The sequence below is a fragment of the Erythrolamprus reginae genome, chromosome 1 (genome assembly GCF_031021105.1).
Source record: "Erythrolamprus reginae isolate rEryReg1 chromosome 1, rEryReg1.hap1, whole genome shotgun sequence".
Classification (NCBI taxonomy): domain Eukaryota; kingdom Metazoa; phylum Chordata; class Lepidosauria; order Squamata; family Dipsadidae; genus Erythrolamprus; species Erythrolamprus reginae.
The window spans coordinates 166793840-166817279 of record NC_091950.1 but is presented as its reverse complement, the minus strand read 5'-3'; the positions used below and the strand labels follow the sequence as shown (position 1 = coordinate 166817279).

Sequence of the window (23440 nt, the reverse complement as noted above, 5' to 3'; positions counted from 1 at the left end):
AAATTACAAGTGGCCATATATGATTGTATAATATTGTGTTTTTTTCTGTTATCAATAAAACCTATTAGTAGCAGATATTTTTCAGAATCCACTTTTGTTGCATAAGGTAAATCTCAGATTTCTGCTATGGAAGTGGTCAGTTTACTTGGATAAGGTGACTAACTAAATTTCCCAATAAAAGCCTCTTCAGGTAATACTAGGAAAACTTAGAAGAATAATGAGATTTCTTTAAAGCACATATTATTCAAATCTTTAAGCAGGCTTTCTATTTTATTATGCATTTGTTGACATTTTTTTCTGCATAAATTGGGATGAGATTTAATTGGGGGGGGGGTATGATTTTCATGGGGGCCGAAGACAGACTTGAGTCCACTCCCAAAATGCCCTGGTCTTCTTACCTATAGCCATAGGCATTGAAAGCCGGGCTTTCTCTCAGAAAGGCCTGATAGAGAGGCAGCACATCAGTCCTCCTACACCTGTCATTTCGTAAACAGCTTTCCAGCAACCTTGTGCGCCTTTGCTGCCTCGGTCTCAGAGCCTGATTCCCAAAACAACCCAGGGAACTGTGTTGAAAGCCTTTTAAAGGAAAGCGTTTTCAGATAGGGGCGAGTACAAGTGCACTAGAGTGCCTTCCGCCCCCTGTCCTATTTTATTTATTTATTATTTATTTATTAGATTTGTATGCCGCCCCTCTCCGCAGACTATTGCTCTCCTATATCTCCTATTTCTTTCTTCTATTCCTATATCTCCTCTTCTATTCTTTCATTGATATGTTCTATTACTATATCTTCTTTTCTATTATTTCTTAAATATATTTTACCATGAGTATCTCCTCTATAACCTTCATCATGTATTTTACTATGTGTACATACATATATACCCAACTAAAACCCTCATTGTGTATTGGACAAAATAAATAAATAAATAACAAAATAAATAAATAGCAGATCCCCCTCACCAATTGCAAAAAGCGTGCCTGAAACAAGAGGATCGGGAGGAAAAAGATTCCCTAATTGGAGCGGAATCTGCCACCTGGAATCTCTTTCATCCAGATGCTCGTGTTTCAAGCACCCTTTTTGCAATCAGGGAGAGGGAATCTGGTGCCTGAAAATGCTTTCATTTAAAAGGCTCTCAACACAGTTCCCTGGGCTGCTTTGGGAATCAGGCTCCGACCAAGGCAGCATAGGTGCAGGAGTTTGCTGGGAAGCCCAGTAGCATGTTTACGAAATGGCAGGTGCAGGAGGGCTGATGTGCTGCTTCCCTATCAGGCCTTGCTGTGAGAAAGCCCAGCTTTCAACGTACTTTCCCATGATGCTTCGGGAATCAGGTTCCATGTGGAAGTGAGATTCCCTGCCACCTGGAACCACCCAAAAATACAACATGCGGAGTGTGTGGGCGGGCTAATAAGGGTTCTAAAGAAACTTAATTGATATTTGACTAATGTAATCATGCCAGGGTTCATAATGGATCAACTTCAGTTAAAATAAATTTATTGATTTTAAGCCAAGGTAAATGTAACCACTATTATACCCTTTTAGGAAACTCCATTAGATTGCACATGGTTACCAGCAGCGATGGGCTACCAAAATTTTTAGTACCACATTGTAGGCGTGGCTTATGCATTTTGTTTCAATATCTTTCAGTGCAAATTGGGTGCTCTGGGGTGGAGCTCCAAATTTTGCTACCGGAACTGCGTTCCTGACCGTTTCCGTAGGAGCCCACCACTGGTTACCAGACAACATGTTTCTACCAGCATCAGCAGCTGTCTGGGTTAATACTTCAAGCTGAAACTTCAAATATACTTCACTGTGACTAAGTCCCCTTGGAGTTCAGTTGGATTTACTGTACTTTTAAATACATGCATATGTTCCCACAGATCTACATGTGCACATTTCCCCCCCCCCCACATTGGTAGGGATTGGGCTTTCAATTATATTTTTTATTAGAAAGATTACCATGTATTTTATGAGGGTTATAATAAACTTTATTTTAGGAAACAAGTTCAAGTTGTCAACTAGATTTTTTTTTATTATGGTATCAAAACTATAATTCTCTGGGAATTATGGAATGAGTCATTCTGCATTTTAATATAAAGTGGTCTCCAATCTGAATATTAACCAAGTCAGCTAGGTTTTTATAATAATAATAATAATAATAATAATAATAATAATAATAATAATAATAATAGAGAAATTAGTGAAATACGAAGATCTGAAAATTGAGCTGCAACGACTCTGGCAAAAGCCAGTGAAAGTGGTCCCAGTGGTACTTGGCACACTGGGCGCAGTACCAAAGGATCTCAGCAGACATTGGAAAACCATTGGAATTGACAAAATCTCCATCTGTCAATTGCAAAAGGCCGCTTTACTGGGATACGCACACATAATTCGCCGCTACATCACGCAGTCCTAGGTGCTTGGGAAGCGCCCGACTGGTGATGAAATACGAAATCCAGCATAGTGATCTCATTTGCTGTGTTGTACTGACATAATAATAATAATAATAATAATAATAATAATAATAATAATAATAATAATAAACAATAATAATAATAATAATAATAATAATAATAATAATAATAATAATAATAATAATAATAATTTATTAGATTTGTATGCCGCCCCTCTCCGAAGACTCGGAGTGAAATTTTGTGCTTGCAAAGCTTAAAAAGATTTATTTCTGAATAAACACATATAAGAGTAAAATGCATATTTAATTCATTTTGCACTTCTCCTTCGCTCTTCTTTTCACACTAAAGGGAAAAAATATTACCATAATATGACTGAAGTGATTTTATGTCTTTGGAACATTTCAATAATTATGTCAGGGGTTCTCAAATTTTGAGCTGTGACTGTTGGTGTAGTACCATGATGGCAACTTATGGCACGCATGCCCAAAGTGACACACGGAGCAAATGTCACCTGGCATGCATGACATTGCCGGTTCCTCTTTCAGGTTTCTGGCGTGCATACTTGTGCTATGATCAGGAGATCTTTGTGCATGCAGCAATGCCAGAAATTGGAAGAGCTGGTCTTCCATTTTCCGGCAGGAGTATGCTATGACATACACATGTGCGCTAGTAACCAGACTAGTTCTGTGCACCAGAAGCCAGAAGTTCATTTCCCATCGCGCACATACCCCTTCTGGGTTGTGGCCCAGATGAGCGCGCACATCTGTGTGCGCTGTTTTTGGCACTTGATACCAAAAAGGTTCACCGTCACTAGTATAGTAGGTCACATACGACCTAAGAGTCAGATCTGACCATCGAAATTTTTAATACTTGGCCTTGAATTATCTTCAGAAATATTTGGGTATTTTTGTTATCTTTGGTGGGGCAGTGTGCAATAGTTTATCAGTATACAGTGTTCCCTCGCTTTTCGCGGGGGATGCATTCCGATACGGCCCGCGAAAGTCGAATTTCCGCGAAGTAGAGATGCAGAAGTAAATACACTATTTTTGGCTATGAACAGTATCACAAACCTTCCCTTAACACTTTAAACCCCTAAATTGCAATTTTCCATTCCCTTAGCAACCATTTAGATTATTACTCACCATGTTTATTTATTAAAGTTTATTTTAAAAAATATTGATTAAAAGCAGATGAAAGTTTGGCGATGACATATGACGTCATTGGGTGGGGAAAACCGTGGTATAGGGAAGAAACCCGCAAAGTATTTTTTAATTAATATTTTTGAAAAACCGTGGTATAGACTTTTCGCAAAGTTCGAACCCGCAAAAATCGAGGGAACACTGTACATAGCAGTGAAATTAAATATTTTTATCCACCATTTTAATTTTCTAGCATTTCAAAGTGATAGAAGAGTTGGAGGTGAGTGAATGTGATTATTCCTCAGGCCAGGTATCATAACTGAAGCACTACTTTTGCCTCCTGTTGCCCTAAATCTTGTGAGAGGGAGAATTGCAGCATTTTCACCTGCATCGGACAAAACAAGCTGGACATTCTGTTTGAAGGAAGTTGTCCTGGAGATATCTGAAACCATGCCGCATTAGGTTTTTTTAAAGTCAAAAACAGCATTTTGAATTGTACCCCGAAACCTATTGGTACCTAATGCAGTACCTGTAAATTGGTGTCCTGTTTCTACAGAATTTCACTGGCTGACAGTCAGACTGCTGCCATCTATAACAATTCCAATTTTTGATCAGTCTTCCCAGGCTGGTCCATGCAAAGCATAATGCAATACTTTTCTCTCAAAATTATTATCTGTGAATCACCGTAACCAGGATAAATATACAGTTTCCAGCATCTAAAAACTTGTTAAAATTGTATGAAAGTGTTGCAACTTTTAAAAAATCTCTCATCTAATTCAGAAGTGAGTTAACTGAGGAATTTTTTTGAAGGTAGTAAGTTTTCATTCGATTGACAAACAAGTGCTAAAATTTCCTTCAGATTTTAAAAACTAAAGACTCTGTCATGCCAAATCAAGATAAAGGTGAGCTCATGGACCTTGTTCACAGGGCATAGCCAGGTCTAATCATGTGGTCCTCTATGACTAACAAATGTTATTGTACCTCTCCTCTCTGATCTAACAGAGTAGTATTGCTGTATGGAATAGGATTGGGTTTGATGGCCTATACGGCTCCAAACAGGTCCATTATTTTATGAAAATGACTGTTACTAAGATCCTGTCTTATATTTTTTTGAACCCTGAAATAAATACTTGGCCTCATTGCCATGCACTCAAAAGCCCGATTGGACTTTATTAGCAATTAGCAATAGCTATTATGAGGGGATATCTTATTTTGGAGGAAACAGGGTAATGGAAGGCTATTGTAATTGTGTCCTTATTTTCCTCAAACGCTGTTGTCCAGAGAGACAACAGTATCAGTTATTTGATACCGTTCTTTTGCACCAGATTATGCAACCAACTACAGACTAGCCAACATTTTAGTCTACTGTGTAATAATAATAATAATAATAATAATAATAATAAAAAATATTATTGATAATAAAATAATAATATAATAATATAATAATAATAATAATAATAATAATAATAATAATAATTTATTGGATTTGTATGCCGCCCTTCTCCGAGGACTCCAGTTCTTAAAATTAACATTTAGCATATTATGAAAAATTGAGCAAACCATTATTAATTTATAATCATAACCGGGGTACTGACTGTGATGAAATGGTGGAATCATTGAGATATTCCAGCTTGGACACTATTGGTGGGAGGAAGTGTACAAGATCAAAAACAGCTCTAGATCAGGCTTTCCCAGGGAAAAGCAGTCAAGTCTAGATTCTTGTAAACTGGTGATTCAACAATAAACTCTTGATTAAGATTCGGAGCTGTTCTGATTGTTTGTGCTTGGTGTTGGCTGCCCAATGAAGTGGTGAATTTTTCTTCACTGAGGGACTTTTAAACAAAGACTGATGGTGCTGCTTTAGTGGAGTTGGTACTGAACAGGGTATCAGATCAGATGGCTTTTTAGATTTGCTTCTAAATATTCTTTGCCATATTAACAATTATCACAGTTAGTATCTTATCTTTTATGAATCTCCTTTTCAAATCCACCCAATTTAGCCAACATTACACTTAAGGTTTCCTCTCTCTGATCAGCTCCACAGCCAATTGTTCAAAGACACAATTACTAATATCTAGTTTTACTGGTTTTTCATGACTTTAACATGCTTTTTCCCCTGACCACTTGACTGAAAAGACCTCAGAATCACAACATTTTGTTTTTACATACGGAAACCACTGAAGCACAAAAAAAAAAAAAGTAGAGGACATCGTCTCAGTCAACATTAGCTCCTGTATGTGGAAGGTTTTAATAGGATGAAATTATTAATTTAGGCATAGATTAACAAGAGATTTAGCCTCTATGGTTTAAATGTTCACTGATTTTATAAAGATTTGCTCCTAAATATACTCTTGAAATTATTGTAAAGGATTTGCACATTTTATCTTAGACACATATTTTCTAATCTAGCTTTTCAGAATTGTGGAATAATCTCCCAAATTATAGGTTGGTTAGAATTTAGCATCTGTTCTTTAAAGAGATAAATATAAATGAAGAAATCTACAGCTTTTTTATGCTAGTCTTCCTTTTACTCTAGCAGAAATCTTCTACCACCATAGGTGCTTCATGCTGAAATGTCTTCAATTATCTTTCTAAAAACTAAACATACAATGCTCAAAACATATCTACCTGTTTTACAAAGAAATAAGGGATAGAATATAATCAAAGGATAGAATATAGATTAAGAGAATATTTAAATATACATGCGATCTTGGCTAAAGGTGTGAAATTCACTTGCAGAAGTTATGTATGAGACCACACAAGCCCTCTGTGAAATCCAAAACAATACAGTCATTCATTTGATTTTTACTATAGGTAAGCCAAATTCATAAGTGAGCTAGCCATTGTAAACAGGTTTATGCTGTGTAAATCCTGCACATTGTAGTTTAAGCTATGGTATAGTGTACATGAGATATCTTCCCCAGGCTTATATAGTTTATGTATGGTATGTTGTGTGTATGTTTTTTAAATTATGGGTGTTTAGTTTTTAAATATTAGATTTGTATTGTACATTGTTTTCTACTACTGTATTGTTGTGAGCCACCCCGAGTCTACGGAGAGGAGCGGCATACAAATTTAATAAATAATAATAATAATAATAATGTATATATCCTTTGTCATGTTCTCATCATATGCTAAATACTGTGATATGTAAAGAAAAGAGAACTGCTCCTATCTACTTTGTTACTTTTTCACATAAACAAGATTTTTATTATATTGTATTTTACATTTATATTTTCAATAAAGGAGAATATTTGTGGTTCAGGGTTGACATGAGACCTTGGTGCGCTCCAAACTTGGTTGTTTTCTTGCAGATATTTTCATCTCCCAAACATCATCACTGATGATGATACCAGGTTTGGGTAATGGAATGTCTGCAAGAAAACCAAGCTCAAGACAGCAGCAGGGATCCTTCATTTTCCTTTTGAAATTGCTTTTCAAATCTTGGTTTCTAGGGTTCTAGCATTCACATGAAAGAACTATACTGTATATCACTTTCTGCTCCAGGCACCACATGTGGCTTGACCCAGACCACTGACATGTTAACTATCATGCTGTGCTGCATGATAGATGTCATTCAGTCTTCCCGGGTTTCTTTTTTTTGGAGTACAAATGTATCAGTTCCTTGTAATTAGCCAACTAATTAAGACTGCAAAAAGACCTGATTGCCTATAAATCATCCTTCGTGTACTTTATAGGGCTTAATATATGGCAAATAATCATATATCCTCCAGATGTTTTAGATTACAACTTCGCAGAATTATGGTAGAACTAGCACCAGAATTTATGGGATTTGGATAGTAGCAGACTTCCCATGATTAATTAATTAATTGATTGATTTATCTGATTTTTTAATGCCACCCTTCTCCTTAGACTCAGAGTGGCTTACAACAAGTTAGAAATAGCACTTTTTAACGGAGCCAGCATATTGCCCCCACAATCCGGGTCATTTTACCCACCTCGGAAGGGTGGAAGGCTGAGTCAACCTTGAGCCAGTGATGAGATCTGAACCTCTGACCTGCAGATCTAGCAGTCAGCTTTAGTGGCCTGCAGCACTGCACTCTACTCACTGCGCCACCTGGGCTCTATTAATCAATGACTTACAGCTGAGTTTCTACTACGTTCTGTTCTATCTACTACATATATTGCAGCCAGTACCCAAAATATCACATTTTTATTAAGCCTATCTGTTAGACTTCAATTTTTGTTTCTGAATTTGTGAATAGACTGAACTTCTCGCAGGAAGACTTGTACAATACAACCTCAATAGTTAAAAATATTAATAAAGCATTAAAATGTTTCACATTTATAACCAAACTATCATTAGATATATGACCCTTTGCAATGAGGATCCATCTTCCAACATATCAGTTCTGAACTTGTCTTCTTTAAAACAGCACTCCAAAAAATGTATATTTGTAAACATTTATTTTTCCCAAACTTGCATCAGCACACATTGTACAGCCTTGCAAATTATACAGAAATTGAAAAAGGTGTCTCCTTTATATGTGCAATGAATCATTTGATGTCCAGTGATCCTCTACAAATGATGAAAAAAAAACATATCTAAACCACTTAAGAAGTTTCCAGCACTTATCAAATGTGATCACTCTTACAGTAAAAAAAAAAAGTAAAGAAATAAACATATGGATGGGAACACAATTAAAGTGCAAACTTTTTACCATTTGGAGAGTCACCCTTTAATAACCATTAACTGAAAACTAATGGGTTCCAGTTAAAATCATTGGTGATGGTCATTTTTTTTCCTTTTTAATATTTATTATGTTGGAATAGAAATAAGATGCTCAAGAGTAGAATTCATTGGCAGTTACCATTCACATTTCCTAAAGAAATCTAGAAAGGGAAGAGGTGCAGAAGGTCTTCAGTAGTTGCTGTAGGACTCTGTTATCATGGAGAGGAAGAAAAAGAAGGAAAAAAATCAGTTAATTTCTTTGCCTTTTGCATATTGGGCTAGAAAGAGTGTAATTCCCTTGAAGCTCTTCTCTTTTTCTTTTCCAACCCCAGTTCCCTACTCTTAAACTGAGAGAAGCGTGCCGGCTTTATACAAAGGGATTACAAAATGCAGGTAAGAATATGGTTGTTCCTCGTGAATAAAAGTTTGCTGTACAACAAAGCTTTGGATCTGGTACAAGAATTTGGAAATATAAAATAAAAGTATTACAAAAAGGGATTTTTAATAGCATTCATTACAGAAGGCTGACTGTCCGTTTTATCCTATCACAGCCGTGTTTTTGTTAAGTTGATGATTGAACTTAATTTTCCCCCCCTGCATCTTCTCCGGGATCACTGGGTTTAATTCTTAAAAGACTTTACTGGTGTCTGACATCCAAGGGGGTTTTATGAAGACAGTAACAAAAAGAAAAAAAACCAAGAAAACCATAAACATCAAGCCAATCAAGTAGAAGAGAGATAAGGACATGGAAGTAATGAAGGCTGAATGTTCAGTGCCATAACTGTTACTGAGAACTAGCTCTTTCCAGGATGTGAAAGTCGTAATGCTTCTTGCTTGTTCTCAACCTAAACTTGTTCAGTGAGTTACTTTGTTTCTTCAATGCATTTTGGGCTGCAGACATGGTGGGAAACGTTGCCAGAACTGTATACGTGGATGCCAAGTCACTAAGTTTGGAGGGTTCCGTGTTTACGTTGCTATCTCCACTCCCACAGTAGCGATGGTGGTGGTGGTGTGGCTGGTGCACCTGCACCGATGGAGGGTCTCGTAGCCACCGAATCTTGGCACCAACTTTAAGAAGTTCCACAAACAATTTTTCAGCTTCTGCACGAGTTATTCCTTCTGGCAGTTCAGTGATTTCCAAAACTTTTCCTATAACTGAAAGAGAACACAGGATTTAAAATGGCTATTAGGAGATGTAAGATATTGGTGCTTTTACTAAAGAGTGGCCCAAATACAAAACCGTGTGATTGCCTGGCAATAAAATACTGTTGCCAGGATGGCGCAGTGGTTAGAGTGCAGCACTGCAGGCTACTTCAGCTAACTGCTAGCTGTAGTTCAGCAGTTCAAATCTCACCACCGGCTCAAGGTTGACTCAGCCTTCCATCCTTCCAAGATGGGTAAAATGAGGACCCAGATTATTGGGGGCAATTTGCTGATTCCCTTAGCAACCATTTAGATTATTACTCACCATGTTTATTTATTAAAGTTTATTAAAAAATATTTATTAAAGGCGGACGGAAGTTTGGCGATGACATATGATGTCATCGGGCGGGAAAAACCATGGTATAGAAAAAACCCCGCAAAGTATTTTTTAATTAATATTTTTTGAAAAAACTGTGTATAGACTTTTCGCGAAGTTTGGACGCACGAAAATCAAGGGAACACTGTATATAAGTCTAAATGCTAATGCTAAAAATGCTAATGCTGTATTTGTTCCTCAACCTATCACTACTCCAATTTTGGGATCTGAAAAGGGAAAATGGGTAGTATAATCAAGCGACAGCCACTTTAAAATATACTTGATGCAGGCTTGTAGCATAAAGTCATGAATAATCATCAGTGTTGCCATACTTTAACAATTAGGAAAATATAATTCAGTGTGTTTCACCTTTCTTAAAATTCAAGACTAAGTGCTAAGTGACTAATAAAGGAGCTAGAACTTGATGTAACAATACTTGCTTTGTGGAGTCTTTTTTATTGCTGTCACTGTTAATCTCTTGAGAAAACATTTTAGAAGAAACAGCTACTTAGCCTTTTCTCTAGTGGTAGGAACTAAACTGAGATACAGTGGTACCTCTACTTGCAATCAAGTTCAGATAGCACCAAAGAGCTCATATACAGTAAAGTGGTACCTCTACTTATGAATTTAATTCATTCCGTGACCAGGTTCTTAAGTAGGAAAGTTTGTAAGAAGCAGAAATTTTTCCCATAGCTATCAATGTAAAAGCAAATAATGCGTGCGATTGGGGAAACCACAGGAAGGGTGGAGGCCCTGTTTCCTCCCAGGAGATTTCTAGAGAGGCCCCATGGAAGCTTCTCCCCATCTTTTCCGGCCCTGTTTCCTCCCAGGAGATTCCTAGAGAGACTCCATGGAGGCTTCTCCCTGTCTTTTCCGGTTTCAATTTCCGAGGCTTGGGTTTGTAAGTGGAAAATGGTTCTTGAGAAGAGGCAAAAAAAATCTTGAACACCTGGTTCTTATCTAGAAAAGTTCATAAGTAGAGGCGTTCTTAGGTAGAGGTACCACTGTATATTCACAGTATTCACCCTATTAGTCCTCTTGCCAGCTTTTGATACAGTCTTCTGGACCATCTGTGAGGGCTGGGAATGGGAGCCACTGTTTTATGATGTTTCTATTGCTTTCCAAATAGACAGGTCCAGTCAAGTCATAGAATGAGAAGTGGAGTCTTTGGGTGGCCTTACATGGAATGCCCTAGAGCAAAGTTCTCTCTCCCATTCTATTCGACATCTACGTGACATTCTCTTGAAGACCACCTGGAAACTCCAAAGCGCAGTGGCCTACTTAAATTAAATCAATACTTGATTTAAGAAAAGTTGTATTCATCTCCAGATCATAGTTATGGCTACAGAGCGGCATGGAATAGAAAGAGATATAATATACTTCAACAGTACAAAGTTGCATCACAAAGTTATATCAAACAATGAGGTACATGCCTGGTTCTCCAGCACCAAGATCAGCTGAAGCAGCCTTTTTAGCTGGTTTTCTTCCTCTATTTCCATGTCTGTTTCCTGGCTGACACTAAAATAGGAGTGGGGTGATAGACATGAGGGAGGGAGGGAGGGGGGAGAGAGAATTCAGATGCATGTACACAAAAAATTGATCAGGAATTATATATCTTCTACTTCCACATAACATTTTTGTCCAACCACAAAGAATGAAGATTGCCACATGATCAAATCAAATCTACAGCTTCTTCTTGGAAAGAAATTTACACCCTGTAACTTGAATTCATGAAACAGAGCTATGCTTTTAACTATTTCATATTTTAACTGTTAACTATTTTAAGGTCTTATGTTTTGTTATTGTTACCTGCCTTCAAAGTCCTATTGCCAGAAAGGTGGAATATAAAAAGACGAATCGTTTATTCATTGCACTGGTCAAAGTGCAATTTTTAGTCAAAGTGATTGAAAATAATCCCAACTTTTGATAATGATCCATGTGTTGTGGGATTAAGAGTTTTCAATCATGTTTTCTGACAGTTATTTTAGGCTATTAGACTTGGAGAGAACTCTTAAGAGTGCCTTGGATTTGCAAGGACATCAAATCAGTCAATCCTAATGGAAATCAACCCTAAGTGTTCTTTGGAAGAACCGATACTGAAGCTGAAGCTCAAATACTTGGCCACTATATAAGAAGAGAGGACTCATGGGAAAAGGCTCTGATGTTGGAAAATACTGAAGGCAAAAGAAGAAGGGGACGGCAGAGGATGAAATGGTTAAGATGGTGTTATCGACACAATGAATATGAATTTGGGCAAACTCCATGATACAGAGCAGGGCTGGGGAGCCTGGTATGCTATGGTTAAGAGCCGAGGTGGCGCAGCAGGTAGAGTGTAGTACTGCAGGCCACTAAAGTTGACTGTTCAAATCTCATGACCGGCTCAAGGTTGACTCAGCCTTCCATCCTTCCGAGGTGGGTAAAATGAGGACCCATATTGTAGGGGCAATATGCTGGCTCTGTTAAAAAGTGCTATTGCTAACATGTTGTAAACCGCCCTGAGTCTAAGGAGAAGGGCGGCATTAAAAAAGCAAATTTAAAAAAATTGAATAAATAAAATAAATCATGAAGAGTCGGACATGACTTAAGAGACTGAACAATGACAACATTTGGTGTTCTTCTGTTTAGTAATGTGCTGTAAAGAAAAGCCTTTTTTCGTACCTGTGGACCTGCTATGTGCCCGTGTGGCAGAGAAGGATTGTACTGCAAAGGCTGGCCAAGTAGGGGATATCTGGCATCGCCTGGAGAAATACACAGAAAACAAGATAATTTCAATTCAAATACCAAAGCTATCTTATGTTAGGAATAGGCAACTGAAAAATTAAAGAGTATTTTGTACTCTTAAAAGTTCTATTTTTAGCAAACTTTTGGAGAAATCTTTAATTTAGGGAACTTTTCATTTGAAAAAAAATATCCCCAACCCTGCATGGCAGCACAGAGTAGTACTGCACTATGCAATAAAGGAATTTTATTTGATCTGGGATCACAGGGCAGAGTGGGCTAAGTAAAATAAAATATATAATTGTACAGTGATTATGTCATGGAGAATGAAGATTGCCACACGAGAGGGGCGGCATATAAATCTAATTTAACAATAACAATAACAATTATTATTATTATTATTATTATTATTATTATTATTATTATTATTATTATTATTATTATTATTATTATTAGAAACATAGAAGACTGACGGCAGAAAAATACCTCATGGTCCATCTAGTCTGCCCTTATACTATTTCCTGTATTTCATCTTACAATGGATATATGATTATCCCAGACATGTTTAAATTCAGTTACTGTGGATTTACCAACCACGCCTGCTGGAAATTTGTTCCAAGGATCTACTATTCTTTCAGTAAAATAATATTTTCTCACGTTGCTTTTGATCTTTCCCCCAACTAACTTCAGATTGCGTCCCATTATTGTTGTTGTTGTTGTTGTTATTATTATTATTATTATTAGCGCTTGGGAAGCGCCCAACTGATGATGAAATATGAAATCCAGCATAGTGATCTCATTTGCTGTGTTGTACTGACAAGAATAATAACAACAATAACATCAGCAACAATAATAACAATAACGTGTAGTGTACAAAGATACTTTCATCTGCAAAAAAAATACATTACCCTCCGTAAGGGGTCTGGAACTGAGTCCCCTTAAGCTCCATAGAACCTCATCTATCTGCTCTCAGCCAAAGGCTGTCTGTGGAGCGAGTTTCCTGTATAATACGCGGAATGTAATAAATTGAGTGGTATGCTTGAACCTTAAATGGGCAGGTTTGGTTACTTGTGCCTGACAATAAAGACTTCAAGAAAACTACAATATCTCACTGAACATTGTCCAATGGTCAGTAAAGATGCAAAGAGCCCCAAAGATGTGGAGGCAAAAATTAAACACAATTAAAAATCTCCGTGAGACAACTTCACTATCCAAAATCCACAAATCCCACACTGCTAGCAAATAAATTGATGCAAGCTGCATCCTTACGTAGTGGGCAGTTGAAGGAGAATACCAATGGGAAAGCAAAACTACCTTAAAAAAAAAAAAAGAAACCAAATGTAACTTTCTAGTTAGATTTTAAAGTAGTAATAAAGCGTAATCACTTATTTAGCAAATGTGAATTCTTACCTTGTCCAGGAACGAAATGTCGTGAGAATGGGGGCACAAGAGGAAGAGGTGTTAAAGTGGGACGGATGTTCTTCATGTTTGAAAGCTGAGTTGGTGCCGGTGACTGAGCTGGAGATGTGGCAGGGCTACCTATTTGTGGACTATGTTGTAGCTGTTAATTTAATGAGAGACACAGAAAAATATACAATTTTGTCAGAGCATGGGGAAAATATGCTTTTAATACATTTGGTCTGGTTTAAACCATCTTCACTCAATACAAATCATTCTGTAAAATTCTCACACTTAGCAATTTCTTAAAAGCATGATTCTCCTTTCCTATAGTTATGAGGCATAACATCAACGTAAGTGACACAGAAACGAAGAGAAAAACGCTCTATTTATACAAATTCTTGAATACTATGTAGAAGGATCCATACTCTAGAACTCTATTAATCTCCTAATCTCAATCAATGTAACCCTTCTATTAATTTTCTTATGGTACTTAAGACTTGAATGACTTTCTTAATACTGTATATCTTCGGGTGGGGGATGGCATTTGAATTACAGAAAACATAGCTCTTCCTGGATCCAAAATCAGAACAAATTTTCTATCTGAATAATGCTTTCACCCTTCGTTCAATGTCTAAAAATTCACTGTGGATAACAAGCATTCCACGACAGCTTTTTAAAAGAAAGGTTCCTTTCCTAAAAATATCTAGGTTTTCCAAACACAGGATGAGTTATACCTGTGGGCAATTCTCCAATGAACCAAATTCTGTTGATTTCTGCCCTCTTTGATGATCACAATAATATTTGTTCTGCTTCCACTGAGGAGGGGAATGGGGCCGAGGCTGAGGATTATTTGGAATATTGAGCTGCATCATTACCATTCCTCCACTGGGTGGTGGTGCTACTGCTGCAGAACAAGATTGGAAAGAAGAGGTGTTAATATTTCTCCTTTGCCCTGCTGAAAAATCTAAACAAATCTGCCTTTAGGTTGATGGTATCAATCAAGGTCTTGCTCAATGCTTTGTCAATGTCAGACTTGCAGTTAAACGCTTTTTTATTCCAACTCCTGTGGTTCCATCTAATTGTGTTTGCCTGAAGATAAACACAGTTTGTTTTAGACTAGCAGGGGTAGGCAAAGTTGTCTCTTCTATGATTTGTGGACTTCAACTCCCAGAATTCCTGAGCCAGTCATGCTAGCTCATGAATTCTGGGAGTTGAAGTCCACATGTCATAGAAGAGCAACTTTGCCTATCCCTGCAGTTTAGATGATTGGAGGGACTTTGAAGCAGATTTAGGAGCAATGGGAGGGCAGGGGGGAAGTAGTTTTTGAATTAAAAAAAGAATTGGAAGAACCTTGGAGATCTTCTACTCTAAGCTGCTCAAGCAGGAGACCCTGTACAAGTTCAGACAAATGCTATAATCATTTGCAGCTGATCTGGTGCGCCAGATTCTAAGAACATAAGAAGAGCCATGCTGAATCAGGCCAAAGCCCATCGAGTCCAGCATTCTGTGTCACACAGCGGCCCACCAGTTGTACATGGGGATCTTGAGCAGAAAGAGAAGGCAAAACCCTCCCTTTCCCTTGACCCCCAACAAATGGAATTATGCCTTCCTCAACCAACATAGAGGCGGCACATGGACATCCATTTCAATAACCAACAATACTCTTGGCATCCATGAATCTTTCTAATCCTGCCTTGAAGCTATCAAGGCTGACAGCTGTCACGACCTCTTCTGGAAGTGAATTCCATAAACCAACGACCCTCTGGATGAAGAAATATTTCCTTTTATTTGTCCTCACTTTCTTACCTATCAGCTTTAGGGAGTGCCCCCTTGTCCTAGATCTGAAGAGCTCTCTGAGGTCTTGCTCTTGCATTGTTCTAAGTATTTAAGAAAGGGACATGGTGGCTCAGTGGCTAAGACGCTGAGCTTGGTGATCAGAAGGTCGGCAGTTCAGCAGTTCGAATCCCTAGTGCCATGTAACGGGGTGAGCTCCCTTTATTTGTCCTAGCTTCTTCCAACCTAGCAGTTTAAGAGCATGTAAAAAATGCAAGTAGAAAAATAGGGACCAACTTTGGTGGGAAGGTAACAGCATTCCATGTGCCTTTGGCGTGGTCATGCCAGACACATGAGTCATGACCATGGAGACGTCTTCAGACAGCGATGGCTCTTCGGCTTAGAAGTTGAGATGCGCATTGGCCCTAGAGCCAGAAACGACTAGCATGCATGTGAGAGGGAAACTTCACCTGTAAGTATTTAAGTATGTAAGTATGGGGAAATTGATTCCCCCGGCTGTCCAGCGTTATGTATGGTTTGTTGAATTGTGTGATTGCTTTTAATAAGGGTTTCTTAATGTGTTCTGGTTTTTTAATATTGGATTTGTAGATTGTACTGTTTGTTGGAAACCTCTCCGAGTCCTTGGAGAGGGGTGGCATACAAATCAAACAAATAAAATAAAATAAAATAAAATCATAAAATAAAATAAAATAAATAAATAAAATAAACAAAACAAAAAATAATAATAATAAAGTAAAATAAAATAAAAATCAAATCATAAAATAAAATAAAATAAATAAATAAATAAATAAAATAAACAAAACAATAATAATAATAAAATAAAATAAAAGTCATAAAATAAAAATCATAAAATAAAATAAAAATAAAATAAAATCATAAAATAAAATAAATAAAATAAATAAAATAAATAAAATAAATAAAATAAATAAAATAAATAAAATAAATAAAATAAATAAAATAAATAAAATAAATAAAATAAATAAAATAAATAAAAATAAAATAAATAAATAAAATAAATAAAATTTAATTAAGCTTTAGTTTGACAGTTAGTGTCTTCAGACTGTAGTCAGGTTTTACCTCACCTCATACTGAATCATCTGTTCTTGCTGTTTTCAGATACTATCAGTAGATGTTTTCAAGCCCACTTCTACAGTCAGTTATCAATTATACTGACAAATCCCCTGACACTTGCAAGAACCTTTTTTTTTTAGTATGCAGGAATAGATGTGATACTTTTGTATTGTGTACTTAAAATTAAGCAAATTTTAAGCCCACGTGTACAGCATTTAAATCCAATACGCTCTCAGTTCCTCCTTTATCATTAGATTTATATCCTGTGTTTATTCAGTATACATAATATACAACTTAATATACATAATATTCCCAATTTTACCCCTGGAGCCCAGCGAGATAGGCTGGACTGAGATGGAATAACAAGCCTCCTTTCATACCTAAGGGAGGGCTAGAATTCAGTTTATAATGCAGCACTTGAATCCCTGCATCAAAATGACTCACTTCTAATACTTTGCCATAAGGCACTGGTACAAAAATGATCTTTTTCTAATTAAGCGAAGATGAATGGACTAATTTGTTAGTGTTCTATTTTCACACCTGCACACTGTTGTCCTTGGAGCTGTTGGGAATTACAAGGTGATGTTGTTCGAGGAAACTGTATCTGCTCTGACCCTGGAGGTTGAAGATATGCTACTGAAGAGCTGTGGGAGATTGGAAGGGGCGGGGGGAGAGAGAAGAAGAAAAGAACAATAGAAGCATATTAAATCCCAACGTTCATTTCATCCATAATGCTTTAAACTGATTAAAGTTGCAAGCTTAATCGGGATTTACACAAAAGCAGACTTCATGCACTCCAGAAATTAAAATGAATGGTTGTATCGTTTCTTATGACCTCCTTTTCTTATAAAATAGTAAATGTCAATAATAGATTGTTCTAGCTTAATTATCTTTCGGTCTCTTAGGAAACAGATGAACAAATTTGCTTTCAACTGAAGGCTGAGAATATGTTCCAAGTTATTTCCCTTTCCTAAATTAACGGGTATTTGATTACTTTATAATTAAATAGACTGTAGAAAGAATAAATTATCTTTACTTTGTATCTTAATAAATCTTAAAGGAATACATTAGACTTGATCTGTTGTGTAGATGTTTAGGTGGTTCAGGGTGGGCAATTTGTGATGGGTGGGGCACTTTTTAAAATATTTTATTTTATTTTACTTTATTTGGATTGTTATGTGTGTTGGGACTGGTCTCTAGTGTCACATGACTTTCGTTGTATGCGTATACACAGTATACAGTACAATGACAATAAAGTATTTATTTATTTATTTATTTATTTATTTATTTATTTATTTAACAGTTAGATAACTAGACAGACAGTTATTTTTGTTTTTCTAACTTTTTGGTACATTATTCAAAGAGCGACCTTTGTAAAGATGACAAGGCTTTAAAGACTGAAGTTAATTTAATATATCAGTGAGTTGTTAAATGATAATAATAGTAGTCATAACCAATGTAAGGCATACAAACATCAAGGTCATCCTAAAAGTTGAAAAACAAACAATACAGAAATATCCAGTAGGCAAGAATGAGTATAATCCCACTGAAAGTTTACGTTTGGCTCACAATGACTTCAGGCTGTTTTAATCTTCTCCTACAGAAAGACCAAGATGGGCTATTGCATTTCACCCACGACCACCAAAAAAACCCTCCTTCCTTTCCTTCTGAACTCCTCTATTCAATTTGTTTTTCAACATCTATTGCCATATCTCCATTTGCACAGGACCATAGAACATTGGTCCTTAAAATAGTCTAATAGATCCAGCCATTTGAAATTTAAATGTATTAAATTACATTATTTAAATACATCCAGACATTCATAATCTCCATTTTTATATGGAAGAGTTACTTCCGTGTCAATAAGGGAAGAGGACCTCCGAGTATTACTCAGATCAGGGAATAGATACCATAAGGACTACTAGAACTCTATTATGATAGGAGATCATGATAAAACATTAAAGGTTTTCCCCTACCCGCTCTTCAATTACATAGAATCAAAGCAGGCTTATTTTAAATTTATTTTTCATGCTTATTCTTTTCCTACAACTGAGTTGTCCTTTGTATTATTTCATAAGGGTTCTGCCAATGGTTCCTGCATTCGTCCATTTTCTGCACCTTTTCGCTTGCATTTCTGTACAAGAAACAATTGCCACCTCCTGGCCTCAGTATTAGCCTGCATGCTGGTTCAGAAATGTATCCGATGACCTTTTCTAGAGGCCAGCCTTGCCCCAAGAAAGCTTAATAAATGAAAATTGCTGTCCTAGCTTCGATGTCCAAATAACACATGATCCAATATATCATTTTGTTGTTAGAGAGTCTTTCATTAGTTTGAGCAAAATCAATATACTGTATTTGAAATCAGAAAACCAAGGGATTATCTACAGAACAGGGTAAGGAAGTGATTTCATGAAAACAAAACAACAGGTAATCAATAATAAAAGATAGCGTATTTTTCGAAGTATAAGACGCACTAGAGTATAAGACGCATCTTAGTTTTGGGGAAGGAAAATAGGAAAAACCAACTCTCCCCAGAGATCAGAATTTCCCCCACCCTCCTCGCCTTTCGTAAGCTTCTTAAAACCCACCTCTGTCGCTTCCCTTCCCCCTAGGCCTATACAATTTATGCATGGTATGTTTGTGTGTATGTTCGATTTTTTTAAATAAGGGTCTTTTAATTATTTTAAATATTAGATTTGTTATATGTTGTTTCATTATTGTTGTTAGCTGCCCCGAGTCTACGGAGAGGGGGCGGCATAGAAATCAAATCAAATAAAATAAATAAATAAATAAAATAAAATAAAATAAAATAAAATAAAATAAAATAAAATAAAATAAAATAAAATAAAATAAAATAAAATAAAATAAAATAAAATAAAATAAAATAAAATTAAATAAATAAATAAATAAATAAATAAATAAATAAATAAATAATCTGCCTACCAAGTATTCATCTGGCTAGTCCTTAGTTTGGTCAGCCTCTGGCACATTAGTATGCTGGTTTTGAGTGCAAATGTTTGCTCTTTATCCTCTTTTTATCCTCTAAAACAGCGTTTCCCAACCGGTGTGCCGCGGCACACTAGTGTGCCGCGAGACACGGCCAGGTGTGCCGCGAAGCTCCTAGGGAAGCTCCAGCTGGGCGGGGCGCTGCCGGTGCCGACCTGGAGCTCCCGCTCGCAGCTGTCCCCTGGCTCCTGCTCGATGCCGCGGTTTTCGGCGCTCTCCTGCTGGGCCCCAAAGAAGGAAGGCAGGAAGAAGGAGAGCTTCATTCTTCGCGCCTTTTTCTCGCCTTCCTTCTTTGGGGCCCAGCAGGAGAGCGCCGAAAACCACGGCATCAGGCAGGAGCCGAGGGACAGCTGCGAGTGGGAGCCCCAGATCGGAGGCACCGGCAGCGCCCCGCCCAGCTGGAGCTTCTCTGGCGTCGGCGGCAAGTGTCCTTTGGGGCCCGGCGGGAGGGCAGTGGCGGTGGGAGTGGGGTGTGTGGCTGCAGCGGCCGCAGGCAGTCGCGGAGAGATGGCGGTGGTGAGAGGGAGCTCTCTCTCTCTCGCTCTCTCAGCTGACTGCAAGCGGGAGCCCTGACGGTGGCAGTTGGACGTGCTGCTGGACGCCGTACATGCTAGCGCTGCGGGCCTGGCATATACGGCGTCCAGCAGCACGTCCAGCTGCCGCCGTCAGGGCTCCCGCTTGCAGTCAGCTGAGAGAGAGAGAAAGAAAGAGAGACATATAAGAGAGGCAGAGAGAGAGAGAGGGAGAAAGAGACATAGCAAGAGAGGCAGAGAAAGAGAGACAGAGCGAGAAAGAGACAGCAAGAGAGGCAGAGAGAGAGAGAGACAGAGCGAGAAAGAGAGACAGCAAGAGAGGCAGAGAACGAGAGATAGAGATAGAGAAAGAGAGAGAGAAAGAGAGACATAGCAAGAGAGGCAGAAAGAGAGAAAAAGAGAGACATAGCAAGAGAAAAAGAGAGAGAGAAAGAGAGAAAGAAAGAGATAGCAAGAGAGGCAAAGAGAAAGAAAGAGGACATATAGCAAGAGACAGTGAAAGAGAGAGAGAGCAAGAAAGAGAGAAAAAAAGCAAGAAAGAGATAGCAAGAGACACAGAGAGAGAGAGAGAGCAAGGGAGAGAGAAAAACATAGAGGAAGTGAAGGAGGGAGAGAGAAAGAGAGCAAAAAAGAGAGGAAGAAAGAAAGAGGGATGGAGAGAGAGAAAGAAGGGAAGGAAGGAAAAGAGAGAAAGAGGGAGAAATAGAGCGAAAGGGAGGAAGAGAGAGGTTTTTTGTCCAAACTTTTCTTTAGCGCCCCCCCCCCCTCCTTCAATGTTCCCCAGGATTTTGAAAATATGAATAATGTGCCGCGGATCAAAAAAGGTTGGGAAACACTGCTCTAAAACACCTCTCTCTCTCTCTCTTCAGAGAGAGAAACAATGAAAAAAGCAGGCAAAGGGAAGATCTCTTATATTGCATTAGCACCTCGTTAGAGCTGGAAAAAAAGCTTTAAAAAGGCTACATTCTGAGTATAAAACATACTCAAATTTTCAGTCACTTTGGGGGGGGTGCATCTTATACACTGAAAAATATAGTACTTTGTTTGAATCATATACCGATTAAAATTTCAAATGCAGGCTGAAATTGCATATACTTTTAAATATACTCTTAAATTCCTCTGAAGTCGAATTGGTATATACAGATTTTTTGAGACTACATCTGCCTTCCCATTTTCTCCCGAGGGAGCTGCAAACTTCGCTGTGCAAATTACAACCTTCTACATGATAGCACAAAAGGAAATAATGCAGTCAATAATGAAATATGATTTTGTCAAAGTTATTGAATAAGGTGCACTTAATCACAATCTGGATCTATATTTGCTATATGCTATTACAAACCAAGCACAATTTTTCTTCCTAGTATTTTCCTACAAGTGCAGGGTCTGCTTTTTTTACTGATTAACCAAGAGTTGATCCAGGAACTGACCAATTATCTTGTTGCCCAATTCTGACATCCTGGACTGAGAGAGTGCTTGGACCCAAAGTCTTCCTGGGCTGAGAGACAGCGACTGGCTTGAAGTCACCCAGATGGCTTTCATATTTAAAACAGTACTAGAACTCACAATCTTCTGCTTTCCTGATTCCTTAATCACTAGACTAGTGGTTCCCAAAGTGGGCAGTATCGCCCCCTGGGGGGCACTGGGATGACTTAGGGGGGCACTAAGAGGAAAGGGTGGTGGCACGGGGGTGGTAAGAGGGGCCGGGGGGCAGGTGGTTCGGTGGTCCTATCCCTGCGCTGCCATCCATGCCCACCAAATCACCCGCTCACTGTTTTATCCTGCCACTCTATTCCTGGTGGAAGGCTGAGCGGGCTGTGACATGAGCGTCTTACTGGAGTTAACAGCTCTGTGTGTCTGTCGACTGGTTCCTTTAGGGAAAAAAGCTTACAAAATACACAGCCTTTTTAAGGATTGGTTGGTAAAATGACATCTCATGGTGAGATGCAGTTTGGGGTTAATGGGTCGGGTGGGGTGGAGAGGAGTGGATCGGAGCAGAGTAGAGGCTGGGCGGGCTGCAAGACAGGCGTCCTACCTAACACTTGTAGCTCCGTCTCATTCCTTGGCATTGTGACCAGAGAAGCCCATTATAAAAGAAAACATCTTGCAAGTTCAATCAAACTTCTCCAACTTGTGACTACAATTGAGCCTAACATTTTGTTTGCTAAGCAAGAGCATTGTTAAGTGAGTTTCACATTTTACAAATTGGCTATTATTATTATTATTATTATTATTATTATTATTATTATTATTATTAATTAGATTTGTATGCCGCCCCTCTCCAAAGACTCGGGGCGGCTCACAACATAACAGCAACACAATATAAATACAAATCTAATGTTAAAAACTTTAAAAAATTAATTTAAAATACATTGTTATAAAAACTTATCTGTTACACAATCATATACACTCAGTCCGACTGAACATCAACATAATAAAGGTCAGCGAAAAAAGGAGGGGGGAGATTAATCCCCCCACGCCTGGCGGCAAAGGTGAGTTTTCAACATTTTACGGAAGGCGAGGAGGGTAGGGGCAGTTCGAATCTCTGGGGGCCGCCACAGAGAAGGCTCTTCCCCTGGGTCCCGCCAGACGGCATTGTTTTGTTTACAGGACCCAGAGACCAACCCTGTGGTACCTAAACGGCCGCTGCGATTCGTGCGGCAGAAGGCAGTTTCATAGGTACTCTGCCTACTTAGTTACCTGACCACCAAGCCGTGTCCACCTGAGGGGAGTGGGGGGGGGGGGGTGAGGATGAGTTTGTAGCACCAAGGGGGCTGAAAAAATTTGGGAACCACCGCACTAGACCTTAACTACTAGAACAAACCAAGCACATATGATTAGGAATTTTTCAGGATGGATGGATAGATAGGTAGGTAGGTAGGTAGGTAGGTAATGAAGCCTATTTCCTCACCCCCCAACTAATACTGTTCTATACTTGTCAGTACAGACTATGAGATTAAGAGCACATTAATCAATATTTTATAGTTAAGATCAACCACGGAAGTAAATTTCCCATATTTATTTCATTATTAAAAGTTAGCGAGCATACTATTAAGGAACAGGAATGAAGTCAATGAGCTTTAAATATTTATGCAGGAATATGTACTTGTCAGAACTTCCATCTCCTTCCTTCAGCTCTGGCTTTGCATTGATGCTAGT

At 38.1% G+C, this 23440-nt stretch overlaps 1 protein-coding gene across 8 annotated transcripts in view; it reads right to left on the bottom strand.

The window, feature by feature from the left end:
* Positions 1 to 7960: 7960 nt before the first annotated feature.
* R3HDM1 (R3H domain containing 1) overlaps positions 7961 to 23440 on the bottom strand; it is a 64379-nt gene continuing 48899 nt past the window's right edge. For all 8 annotated transcript variants that reach the window (XM_070731402.1, XM_070731373.1, XM_070731385.1 and 5 more), the window contains 6 exons: positions 17286 to 17389; positions 14615 to 14784; positions 13890 to 14040; positions 12420 to 12499; positions 11195 to 11279; positions 7961 to 9397 (listed from right to left, as the gene is read on the bottom strand). In XM_070731402.1, the coding sequence (XP_070587503.1) occupies positions 9027 to 9397; positions 11195 to 11279; positions 12420 to 12499; positions 13890 to 14040; positions 14615 to 14784; positions 17286 to 17389 (961 nt within the window). In that variant the 3' untranslated portion in view covers positions 7961 to 9026. The remainder of the gene's footprint in view (positions 9398 to 11194; positions 11280 to 12419; positions 12500 to 13889; positions 14041 to 14614; positions 14785 to 17285; positions 17390 to 23440) is intronic.